The sequence below is a fragment of the Glossina fuscipes genome, unplaced genomic scaffold (genome assembly GCF_014805625.2).
Source record: "Glossina fuscipes isolate IAEA_lab_2018 unplaced genomic scaffold, Yale_Gfus_2 86, whole genome shotgun sequence".
NCBI classification, from domain to species: Eukaryota; Metazoa; Arthropoda; class Insecta; order Diptera; family Glossinidae; genus Glossina; species Glossina fuscipes.
Genome location: NW_023998440.1, coordinates 1,472,707 through 1,486,593, shown reverse-complemented (window position 1 = coordinate 1,486,593; position 13,887 = coordinate 1,472,707). Strand labels below are relative to the sequence as shown.

Genomic DNA, 13,887 nt, shown 5'->3' with positions numbered 1-13,887 from the left:
CCACACATTCACACACGTCCACAGCTATGATGCTTACATTTGCGCTGCAGTAATGAGAACAGAATCGTTATAATCATCATAAGCATCAATGCGGTGGTGGTGGTGGTGTTTTTTCATATACACGTATACTTCTAGCTAGAAAGAGATAGGTATAGAGGCACACATGACATATGGTAAACATGGACATGGCATGAATTTTACTTCAAAATTTATGTAGTTTACAGCAATAACCATTAACTTAAATTAGCACTGAACATGCTTAAAAATCAACAACGAATATAACAACAACAGCGACAAATTCGAATTGTTAAATTAAAACGAGAAAAAAAACAAGTATATCCGAAACAAATTTAACAAACATCGTTCCATATCCCACGCATATGAAGGCAACAACTTTTTAAACACAAGTGCCAACATATCAGACCGATGTCGGAGACAAAAGAACAGCGTATGCAGAGTTTTTAAGGTTTACACGTTTACGTAATTTGCAAGCTCGATACGCGCATTGTTGCACTTATTTTGTATCCAAAACATATACAAAGTGTGCCATCGAGTTTCCGGAATACATAGCCGCTTATCCGTCGTCGAGGTAAAGAGAGCGTCAAGGTGCATCCCCATCAGTATCCTCCACAGTATTGATACTTACGTTCATATACAATCTATGCATGCATGCGAATCATGTTCATGTTCAGTCACGTGCATAGCAGTCACAAAATAACAGAGCACAGAGAGATGAAGAGAAAACAAAAAAAAGAGGAAACTTTCATGGTGGCCGGGATAAACGTACGTACATTTAATATAGCTGACTGGTTATTCCAGCGTTCATGTAAATCTATTTGAATGAAATTGATGCGTACCTTGGTCAGTGTACGCGTGTGGATACTCTTCCGTTTGGTTGGTTGACTAAACAAATGAACAATATCATCTCATTTTCATTGAATATGCGAAGACCGTTTCCTATTCTCCATTGCTACCAATGCTATTGATGTGCTATTTACTACGACTGTTGTTACCTTAGTTACAAATCATCGCAGCCATAACAAATTAACACAAATATCCAACCGAAAATCATACATTTTCACTGACTGTCTATCTGTCCATTGCCAGACAATTTATGAGAATTTACCTTTTAATTGCTTACACACTCTTCGGTGTGCGTATAAGCAAAAAGAAAAAAAAAAAAATAAATAAATATATATATATATATATATATACATACTGGAGTTGATGAACTTAACGCACAGACGGTCATTGTGTGAATTTGGTTTTACATAAATCATGGCGTTACATTATAAGGAAAATCTTTTCAATTTAATTTTTATTCTCTGACTAAAGAATTTATTGAATTTAATTGAATCACTTTACAAAATCGTTCCATTACTTGCTGTTGATGGATTTTGTTAATTTTATAAATACCCATAGCCGGCGAATTCGTCTTACATATCTTACCTATCCGTAGAATCGAGATAAACATAGCGCCAAAAGTATCCTTCCTTTCCAAAGGAAGAATAAACTTTTTTTTTTAAAACGTGTTATTAAAAACTCTTGTAGAAATCATTTTGTTTGTTTTGTTTTGGGTTTGATAATTGCTCTCCACGAATTCGTTAGGAATTAACTTAGCATAACTTAAGAAAACCAAGCGACTAGTGAGTTTGGGAAGCACCAAGTCCGGGATATGTGATGATTTCCAAATAACGAAGATTCAATCATTTTTAATGGTTGATTTTCTTTTAAAAAAAGCTTAAACCAATCCCTGTCCGTCCGTCTATCCACATATATGTTATCTTAAGTTCGATATAAGAAGATTGGCATGATTTGATTCATTTCCACATGAAATTTACATATGCACACACCTCTTTAAAGTTGCTAGTCGTATGTTATCATCTATGCTACGAGCAGTGGAAGGTCAAAAGCATTGTCGAAAATAATACCTCTCTCCTTCCATATCTTTTTCAAAGTTTGCCATGGTTCCTTCTTTTCATATATTTTCTGCACCGTTCTTTTGCGATCGGCTAATAGGTAATAGTCTCGGTGGAACAAATCTAGGGAACACTATAGGTGAGGAACAATTTCCAATTTCAATGCAGGGGATTTCGTCCCGGCTCCTTCGAACCAGTAACATGTTGATATTGTTGTTCAATAGGCATCCATTTGGAGAGGGAACATCACATATCTGAATTTTTATGTATAATAATATAATAGTGTATGCGACGTCTTTTGATATCTTTTTGATGTCAGCTATGTCTTGCAACTTCACTTTTTAATTAGCGTAAATAATTTTGAAAATTTTATTAACGTTTCCACCTGTCCAGGGCGTCCGGTGAGCACCAGCAGCGTTGCGGCCCATACCACGCCCTTTGAAATCAGGAAAGTATCGAAAAACTAGAGTTTTGGATGGAGAAGAGTTACCATAACCTTCTCCAAGCTAATCCAGAGTTTCAAGTTATCTTACGCAGTTTCTTGGAAACTCAGATTTTTTACAAATAACAAAAGTATCGGCACTGAAACCGCTTTCAATTACAAAGCAATGATCAAGATATCATGACGTTTTGACAAATGATGCTTGGGAGTTGGGACTTCCGAGAAATGGTAGGAATTATTCGCGTATTTAAGTAAAGAGTCTTACTTGACTATTGTTAGTTACTCTCGACTATTAATTCTTAATGAAAGTCAAAGTTGGGACAAAATGAAATCATTCGCATCCAAATTTTATAGGAAATTTATCAGAGATAGTTTTTTTCTAGCTTTACGAAATGACCACTTCTTTCGACACTCGGTCTCGTAGAGGACGTTCCTATTCGCGGAACGCAGCGACGGTCAAAAATAAATGAGGCAAAAGAAAGGAAGAAATGGGGAAGGTAATGGCCGCAACTTAATGGGGGTGTGCCCAATCGGTAAGTATTATCCTTTCACCAACTGAGTACTCACTATAGCTACTCACTATAGCTCAAAGACGAAAGCTACCAAGAAAATTAAAGAAGTTGAAGAGAAAGGCTACCAATATAAAGAAGATCATCTCTAACTTGTTGAAACTGTACACTTTTAATATCAACTAACCATTTAACTTTTAAACTATGTTTTTGGAAATTTTATACTTAAGTTGCATTGCAAAAGTTTAGCAATACAACGAATACAATCGTCATGCAGAGTATGAAATTAGATTGTAACGAAATTACTTGACAAAATGACACACATTCTAAATTACATTACTATTGCAAATACACATTCATAATGATATCAGAACCGATCGACGCGTCATGACATACATATTTGTCAAAACACAAATCTTGGGCTTTTTTTATGATGCAATAAATTCTTTATGATATATTCGTCGTACAAAGTGTTGAAATGCTGCAAACACACTTATTGCTAAGAAACATCACTACTACTAATAGTTACATCAAAACTTTTCCCATAGAAGTCATGCATGTAAAAACATTACTGTCGGGCAACGTCGACCCTTATATATCTTATACTACTTTGCCTAGTAAATGTTTTCATTTAAAGGTGTGCTTTATCTCCTTTAGCTTACATCGGATGAGCTTGAAAACGCCACTACAAATATTACAAGGTTCTTACATCTCCCGAAACACTGTTACTCAACTATTTTGATACAGAAATAAAGCCTTACCTGGGAAGTGGTTGTAAAAATGGTAAAAAATGATTTGTCCCTGGCTCAAAACACATCACAATGACAAATTTGGTCACAATGTCTTGTAAAATCGCGACCTAAACAAGAAACAGAGAAATGCATGGCCAGATATTAGATGGGCAGCCGGACAGACGCACAGACGTTCGCTACGTGTATACAATGACTCATACTTGATAAAGGTAAAAGCATGCTGTAGCAAGCACACGTAAAAAAGCCCCCCGCTATGCTTTTCGCATTCTACTCTCCATATACTTTGATTTGATACCCATATCGCTGGTATTATTAAGAAAAAATTAATCGTGATGTCTACAATATTTTATTTAAAATTAACCCATTTTCAGGCAAATAACATATCTTCATTTGCGGAGTGTACAAAATACTTTTAAGCATTCTGTCTTGTTTACCTCGTAAAGTAAATGTGGACAATTTCAGCCTTATACTTTCCGAGCAACGAGCAAAAACCCAACTGTGCGCTTCTCTTCTGACCGATTTCACCCATTTTCAATATCAACTAGCGTGCAGAAGCTATCATTTCTAACAAATTTGAAGCCGACATCTTTATTTTTGCGACGAGACACACAGACACTTAGATGGTCAGACTTTCATGCTGATCTACTTTATAGAGTCTCTGAAGCTTCCTTTTGGGTGCTACATACATGGACATGTTATGGAAAAAAACAAACTGAGGATGCCCTCATCTTACAGCGGTGGGTATAAAGAAAAAAAAAATTTCTTTGAAATCTACCGCATTTGTAGAGCAAAGCTAGAATTAAAGGTCAAACAATTACTTACGGCAAGACAACACTTACATGACTAAGAAGTAACCATAATTCAATAGAAAGTTTAAGAGTTCCATTAACGTATCTTTTGTTTTGCGATTGACCCCATAAAGAGAATAAAATTTTATTATTTTTGCACCAGAATTACCTCTAATTGCAAGCTTTTGAAATTTCGGCACGGCGTTCAGGGGGTCCTTCCCATATTTTTTAAAGCGGCTTAAGCAAAACTTAACACTTCTTTAATCTAACTCTATTTGACGGGTACAACGCGGCACAAAGTCCAATAAGACGTTTTGGAAATATTTTCCATTTTATCATAGAAGTTAGATCTTCGTGCACAGCAAACAAGGTAAGAGGTCTCCCAAGTCCAACGAGACGAAGGTATTCAATTTTTAAAACGCCTGCTTAGCTGTGTGGTGCTTTTCAATATAATAACAAGACTATGCAAGAATGAAATAGTTTTGCAAATCAGATGCCCTCATTGTTAGTCTCCTGCTTGATTTTGAATTTTATGCTTATAAGTAGGTGTACTGCTGAGTCAAGCGCTTAAAAAAGTATAAAAAAAAAGACAAAACTGTTGAGTCATACCTAGTAGAATAAATCAATCATGGTTTCGTCGTCAACAATTTCAATTGACATGAAACGGTCCCTTAAGGGTTAACACGAAAAGAAATTATTAATAACAAAAAATGATTAAAATAACTTCTATGTATTTCACCAGAGAATGCTGTTTTGAAGATGCTTCAAAAAAATCCGGGGAACGGGATGAAAATGTTAATTTTTAATTCAATAACCCGTTTTGACAGTTTAAAATTTTGATATGTGTGGGCACGTTTCTCTTTGCAAGCTAGATCTGTTTAGGGCCAGATAGGAAGCGAGAATATATCTACTGTATAAACGGAAAATTACCAGCTACGCTACACACAACACGGCAAGACGAAGTAAATGAAATAAAGCAAATAGTCTCCGTGGCGATTGAATATGAAAAACAAAAATAAAAATTTATTTTGTTTCATTACATGACAGTTTCATCCAACAACTTTTACGTAAACTCAATAGAACTTTTATACAAACTCTCCTAGGCTTTTTGAAAATCCATTTTATCAGTAATACTGGCGATAAGTTCCACCGAAAGTAGCGAATAGAAATAATTATTTAACTTTGCTCTTTGTCGCAAAATGATTCTATAAGTATGTGCGTATCTTAAGCAAAAGCAACTCTATATTGCATATTTGTCAAGCTGTTGATCAATTTCATTGCGGCAATATACTGTGGGTCGTTATTTTCTTCCCATGGCACAGTAATCCAAACTTCATCAAATCCAATATTTTGAAAGCATTTCTTCAATTTGAAAGCTATAACACATTTGTTCGTACCGGTTACCTTGTAACATGGCGGCAGTATTTCATCTAGAAGCACGTGATTGGCAATGTATCCAACATTTTTTTTTAAAATATCAATCTGCAAGACACCATTCCTTAAAATACCAGTTCTATCATATAAACAGGCAAGAAAACATTTCGCTTCGTAACTGGAATCATCTAAATCACCAACTCTAAGCCGATCCAAATCAAATGGATTAATCCGTCGTTCTCTCTTGCAATGCTTAAAATCCGCCATAAATTCCTTGTATCGGTTATCGCTGAACAGTGCAGGAGCGGCTATGGATAGCAAAATTAGTGTTACCCGCAACATTACTTTTCTTCTCACACGTATATCAAAAGTAATTTTTGATTTCATTTATCCAGCGGTCTATATATGCAAGGCATTTCTGTGAAATTATAATTTTTACGGTTAATTGCACTAATTTGATATGGTTGGCCTTTTAATTTTATTGTTTAAAGTAAAACTCTGCAACAAGATATATAATAAAATCGTGTTAAGTAGTTAGCTAACTTCTGCAGGATGTGAAATAAAGTTCATTTCGGTTAATTAAAATAGTTGGAGGTGGGTCGACATCAAATTGGTTTCCTTAACTAACGGCTTTCTCGATAGGTGGCGGCAATAATGGTCTGGGGTCATTTTATAATCACCGATCTCGAGTAAACTTGATAACGCTTAGTGAAAAAGTACAGCTTACTGTCGATTGAAATATTTTGCTGTAAAATTGCTGTCAGGTAACATATTCGACTTACGATCGAGTTGATCCGACTTGGGCAGTTATAAATGGGCTGCTGACTTGAAGAAGTGCAGTCTAGATTCGATTAGGTTTAATTGTATGAAAAACTGAATCGACCATTACAAAATATATTTACATTCTACGCTGAAGAAGTAACTCTCTTCCTTCTTCTAATATCAGGCAATTAATTGCAGCTAATTTGATGATAAATTTATATTAGAGCGCCATGTCCTAATAATATTCCTGCAGAAAGCATAAAATGTTGTGTTAATGACCAAAGAAATAATGTAAATAGTTAAGTTTCGTATACCAACCAACGTGAGCTTGCCAGGTTTTTAATAGAATAAATGCCTTTTCTTCTACAAGGGCACCCCATCTTCGTTAGATTGTTTCGTTGACCATGGTTGTATTTAGAAACAGATACTTTTGAGAGTTAATTTTTTAGTACTTAGAAACGCGTTTCTCATTTGCGAGTAAACCTGATTAAGCCAACTTTATAACTTCCGTTTTCTGTCTTCTTCTTTATTTGCCAACGCCACGTAATAGAGTCTCATCAAGTTTTAGTGACATCTTCCATTTTTAACGCCTCTAAAATGTTTTTTATGGAACAATCCAAGCTTCCGAAGCTATTGAATATTATCCAAATTTCACTACTAAAATTTATTATAAGCGCCACTGACTACTATCTTCTATTGGCCTAAAAAATGTAACGTAGAAGAACAACACTCAAATCGACGCATTCCGTTGAAAACTTTTTCGGATAAGTGATGAATGTAATCGGTGGTAGCAGTGTTGATTACGATGTTAATTATCCGACTTCGAATTGTTCACGGAAATTGGTAATTTGTACGACCGTATTGTTGGGACAAACCGTGGTCATCTATAGTCTAACCGACATTTCACAACAAACCAAATAATTCAAATAAAGGGAAAACCAACAATCTTTGGTGTCCCTTCTGCTAAATTCCTTGCATCGCATGTTACGAATGCCACCGAAGACTTTTTCATTTAAATCGTCTCGCGTTATCCAAAAAGTCACCATTTTTTCTTTGAAGTCTGTAGCATCTTAACTGACATGTCAAATATATTCCCTACCAATATTTTCCCGTGTTAACGAGTTACAGTTGTTTACTTTCGTCGAATATTATGCAACTACGCTTTCCATTTGTGTTTAACTTTCCTGTCGATTGAAATCAACATCTGATGAAACGTTTTTTCCACAACATAGCGTTATATGAGAGGTAAACACGTAGCTGTATTAAATTTCACCAAAATATCTCAAAACCTGCGACTTGCACGTTGAGCCCAAGAAAATAAGACGAACGGACGGACGGACGGATCGAGAAGCACAATTATTTTGCGCACTTGGCCTTATTGTAGCATAGTATACACTTGTACCACGAGTGATGTAGGGTAAGCAATTAATAAGTGTAATGAAAAACGCTTTCCCAGATCCGGTTGCAAATTCTTTTCAAATCTAAACCTTTTTTGAAAAGATTTCACTCCGCTTCTAATACTTGCTAGCGCTGTTTGAAAACTTACTTCAGCAAATTACTTCTACGTCGATTTTGTGTTTGTTCTGCTTTTCTGTAACTCCTATTAAATTTATTTACAATTAATAAGCACCCAATAAAGCATTAAGAAGGCATAAAGAGTTGAAAAGGTGGGAGATAATTACCCAGCCCTACCTATCCAACCTAAAATGATAACAATTCTTTTATTTATATTTTTCTCCGTAGTACGTTGTTGCTCTTTTTTTTCGCCTTTTGTTTTTTTTTGCGTCTTTTTAAAGAATATTCTGTAATATACAAGGCTTTTTGTACTATGGTACGGTGTCAGTATAAGTAAAGCAATTAACCTTATAAATCTACTTCATGGATCGGTTTTGCAGTTTTCAACCTCTTCTACCGCTTGCATTAGCTTACTCCCAAACAGATAACTACGAATTCAACTATAGAGCTTCAATGGCTTGTAAGCGTCTATGCACGCGTGTATGTGTATGACTTTTGAATTGCTGTTTTGTCGTTTTTTTTTTTTTTTTTTTTTTTTTTTTTTTGCTTTAAGCTTTGAGAACTTCAGTGTATGTATGAGGATTTATGCAAGCAATTGTTACAAAAATTTATAGCTCACGCGTTGGTTAAACGTCATTTATTACCAATCACACTTGAATTTATGGCAATTGCTTGACAGTAAATTATTCTATTCAGAAGAATGAAAAACTTAAAAAAAAATATTTTTTTCCTCATTTTTTGTTTGCTTTTTTAAGGTCGCTTATAAAAAAGTTCAATTAGATTTTTAAGAATAAAACATAACATTATTCTCTTTATTTTATCTTCTTTTAAAAAATTACATAATAGATAAATTCAAGTTTTGCTAGCTAGATTCTCTCATATATGTAAGCGAATTAAAAAAAAAAAAACCCAATCCCCTGACTCCTTTAGTCAATGGAAGCGTTTATTTATCTTTGAAAACTGTACTCTTCGGAAAAAAGACATTTTTTTTTTTTTTTTTTTTGCAGATAAGTCCATATGTCGCATGAATTCATAAACATAGTTATACACGACACGAGTGTACCCAAAATTCCTTTATTTGGTTCGGTAATTAAGAATATGTAACTGTCTGCTTGCGATTTATTAGTTTGAAACGCATGAATATGCATTTATTTGTATCGATTCTGCCGCTATACCTACAGCGCGTATCATCAAACAAGTTTTCATTGATTTTTATCGCTAAAATACATCGTGTATGTGTATAAGAATAAAGGAACATGAGTGTGTAACAATCAAAAGAAAATGGTCTTTAGGAAGCGATAAACGTAGCTTAAGTTTTTGAGTACAAGGGTAAAAACTACCAGCAAGAGACCTGATAATATAATATAAAGTTAGTGACGCTTACGAAAATTCATGCCATAGCCGTCTGCTGAATTGTCCGCCTTGCCGCCGTTTCTTCCCTCGGCAATTCAGCGTAAATTCCATAGCAACTTGAAGTTGGCAATAAGTTGAAAAAGAGAAGCTCCGAGTTAGTCACGTGTGAAAAATTTTACCTTCGCTCACTTTGAACTACATTATTAGTCCTCCGGTTTTCATTCTCAAAGGTTGAATCCCTCCACCTCGCTTTTCTTTTTGTTTTTTCTTTGGATCGAAATTGCTAGAAGACCATAAACACCTGACGAAAACAACACAAAGAGGCTTGACACTTTACACGACACAAGAAACTTTCTTTGATCTTGCGGAAAACAATGAGAAGCTCGTTAAGTTACTAATATACACTGTGGAGTCTCAAGAAATCTTAGATTAAAAATGGCCGCCAAAAAATTTCGTAATGAATCATAAGAAATCTTTAGGCAATTTCCATCGATTCTTTGATCTATGATAGTTCGCCAGATTGTTTTGCGTTATTCCTCACACCAAGCACTTCTGCAGCCTGGGAACTAAAATTAGCAGGAAAACCTTTCGTAGTAAGTATTTCAAGATGTCCGGACAGTTTCGATTTGTTCGATAGTGTGCTCCCTTTTGGCGTTTGCTTGACGTCTCTGAAGCACTTACAATTGTTTTTATTCAAGTAAAACAAAGTTTTACCTTTGAATTATGGCTTAAGATGAGCTAATCAACGCTGTTCGACGCTGTACATGTATGCAAATCAATTGTTAAGAATACATACACGACGAAACAATTGATGTTGTATTTATCCCAAGTAGAGGGTAACGAGGTCGTTTTGTTAGTGAAATTATTTACTGAAAAGACACGCGTTGAACTTTGCTCTTAAGGTTAGAATTGTCGACTAAATTCAAGAAAAGTGTTTTCAGCTAGAACAAGTTTTTCATTTATTTTATATATCGACATGTGCGTACGTAGCAAAGTTATTGACTTGCATAAGTTTTCATAGTACAACGTTTTCGGTTGTGATTACCATTCTCATAGATCCGCCATTAAGTTTAGTCTGACTGCCTTCTAATGGAATTTTGCGAGCTCTATACGGACAAAAAGATTCGCCAATTTGGAGAAGTAAAACTGAAATGCTTAAAAATCATAGGATTTGGGAATCGAAGGAGCAAATCTTCATTCCGTTACTGTGTCTCATACTTATCAAGTTTGCGACATTACACTGGATAAAAGCTTGAGCCCGACTAATGAGTTGCTTGCCAACTTTAAACAATTGTATATAACGTTAATGTTTCCGTTAACACTTTAGCGGCCGTTGACATGAATAAATGAATAAATAAATTCACGTTCTCCAATGCCTATTTCTGAGTGCGGCCACATTAGGCGCTTTCTATAGCCATTATTGTGGGACGCATTAACGTAGTCAAAGTGATGTGCCCCGATACAACGGTATTTGCTTTTTACACAAAAGTACATCAGTTGTTGTTCCCAAGCGATGCGCGATTTATTAGAGCATCCATCACGATTATAAGTAATAGGTGCATAAATAAATTGCTTCCGGTTTGTTGATAGAATGTAATCTTCTTTAAATAATAATTTCCCCAATGCTTAATAATAGAAATATGCTCGATCGTTACCCGATCGTAGTCTTTTGATGTATTTATTGGATAGGAGGGCGAAATAGCCATCGACCCATTTTCGCGCAAAATTCAACTACTATGGCCGATTGATCTGCTGAATATGACTGCCTCGATCTGAAAAACGGTAATTGGAACGAACCAGGTCTAAAAAATGCAGTGGATGCGGCAAAACTTCCCGCCTAAGCTCAAAATTATGGCCTTGGAAATGGGCGGACGTATGCGAATTGTCATCGTTAAAATGTATTGTCCAAAATCTCGCAAACCACTTTCTAGCGGTTTCGTAATCTTCATTTTCATCCAAGTCAACTTAGACATGTTCGTAGCTTCAACTGCATTTTTTATGGTTAATCTACGTGAAAATTTAGAGAAACGTAATGTGCGACACCTCGTAAAGAGTCCAAACTTACACCGTTCAAAGGCAATAATCTAAGTTATCTTTGTCTGTAACTGTGTAAAATGCACGCCTCACGTAGCTTTTATGAAGCAACCAATTTCGGTAGACGGAAACTATTTGTAAACCTAGCATATAAATATGACTGCACTGTAAATATAACTACGTTGTATTTCTTGATCATAAATCTATACGCTGCACGTTAACCTAAGCTGCAACGGAAATTATTGTTTCCAACTCGGGGGTACATTTAGCCTAGAGAAGGCGAAAGTCAGAAAGTTCAACTTGAGTGCACCAAGTTTCATTAAAATATCGTCAAAAATTGCGATCCGTAGATCGAACAAAGGATATTGGCATTGACAGACTTACCTCGATTTGTGCTTGTTTTTATGATGGCCGCCACATAAGTCGCTCGCGGAGACAGTAGAACTTACCACACAGTACTATATTTCATTTAATCTAATTATAGAGAATGTATTTCCATGTATTCCGCTTGTTCTACTAATAATGAAATTCTTCGCCTTTATTGTATTTAGTATTGATTTCTTTACTAGTTTTTTTCATTATCGAGTTTTTATTCATTGCTTATCGTTTAAGATAATGCGCGAAATTGCCATGACTTGTTAGCGGTAGTAGCTGGCTTATTCGCCTCAGAATCTGTAACCAGGTCTTCTCCTTCCTAAGCAAAGAGTTCAACGACAAAATGGCCAATGAAGTAGTCATGTAAATGAAAATAGCGGCTGACATGAAAATATAAACAGAGTAAAAGAGAAGTTTAAAAGGGTAAGATTAAGCAAACGCCAAGGCATGTTTTATTGAAGCAGTTTAATAAAAAGAAACGGCCGCCTGTAAGAGTAGGAAACGGTCATAAAAAAAAAAAGAAACACCACTCTCTTCCTTCATCCTGCCCTTCCTATAATCCTACCTGATCGTCACCAGGGCCGCATGTATAGGGGACAAGCTGCGAGTGGCTGATCATAGGAAAAAAAAAAAACATTAAGTTATTATGCAACGGAAGCCATGAAAATAGGTGCTTTGCTTTCCCATCATAACCGAAGATGCGTAGCCGTATCGAGATAATAAGGAAGAAGAAGTTTAGGCTCCAAGGGATGCAAATTTTGAAGTTTTCTTAAATACTGGTACTTTTGGCAGGCAACTAAATCAATTTTCTATCGAAAGAGAGCTGCAAGCAATTGCCATTAGCCAAAAATGAATATTTAATAAATTATGCGTGAAAATATTTAAACATGTTACAGTGGTACTATAAATACACAAATATAAAGAAAGAAATATATATATATATATATGTATATATACAATCAATTAAACGATATATACATAGGCAAGCAATGCTACTTGTTACGCTATGTACGTGAAATGCGCATTTCTAAAGGTTTATCTAACTGAAATACAATTTATTTGGAAGAGACACGTCGCCGTCTACATACACGAATGAAACGTTCACCCAAACACTTTGAAAGGTGTACGTAGAGAACGGTGTGTGATGAATTCCCATATCGATGTCAATTATACTTAATGTTGTTGTTATCATTGTTGCTATTGCATTGATGGTGATAGCTTGCATTATTAACATTACTACTGAGCTCAGCCATTTAGTTTACAAAGTTGAATATCTGCTCGTACTGAATACGCTACTTTGTGTCTAAGTGTATAAGCAGCGCCAAGTGTATGGCAAACATCAAAAGACAAGAGCATCTCGCCACATTAATATCCTATGAGATTTCTAAAAGCTTGTACAAATTTACTTTAAGAGATACTTTGAAAGTAAGAAAAACCGAAAATAAAAAAAGAAAGAAAATACACAGGAATATAGCGAAATATAGCAAAACAATAACAAAAATAATGACACAGCAGCACGCTGTCTAACGCCACTCTAGTAAAGGTGAACGCAACGTAGCAAAATGCCGCCAGAATTATCCTGTTTGTGAATTTTCGAATGCGTTTTTACTTAAGGCATACGTAAATAGCAGCAAGTTTCAGTATTAAAATTAATGAACATATACCAGTTTGCAAATTCATAGTTTGAGGTTTCTCCTCTTATCTGCTTTAAATACTGGAAAAGAATTTCGATTAACATTTAAAATTAGAGAGAGAAAAGGATAATGGGCCAAGCCCCATCATAAAATACACTACACACTCCACAGTTAGATGAATAACGACGGTAAGGTATTACATGGAAAACATTTTTAATAGCGTCCGGTCTTGGGCGCTTCACGTCAGTGCACTAAATTTCGTTAAGATATCCCAACAATTGCGGCCCGAATACAAAAGGCAAGACGGATAGAGGGGCACATAAGGGTAGATCGATTCGGAAAGTGAATCTGGGTCGATCGCGGTTTAATAAAAGGCGGGCCTTTCTAGGTGTTGCGTACATCCGCAAAAGGTTGACCCTTAAATGCGTAA

At 35.5% G+C, this 13,887-nt stretch overlaps 1 protein-coding gene across 1 annotated transcript; it reads right to left on the bottom strand.

Moving 5' to 3' along the window:
- Positions 1-5,470: 5,470 nt before the first annotated feature.
- LOC119638264 (general odorant-binding protein 56d-like) lies at positions 5,471-6,171 on the bottom strand. The gene has a single exon (XM_038034943.1). The coding sequence runs from the start codon at positions 6,169-6,171 to the stop codon at positions 5,635-5,637; it is 537 nt and encodes a 178-aa protein (XP_037890871.1). The 3' UTR covers positions 5,471-5,634.
- Positions 6,172-13,887: the final 7,716 nt, after the last annotated feature.

Coding starts and splice junctions, on each gene's coding strand:
- LOC119638264 (XM_038034943.1), bottom strand. CDS start 6,171: ATGAAATCAAAAATTACTTTTGATATACGTGTGAGAAGAAAAGTAATG.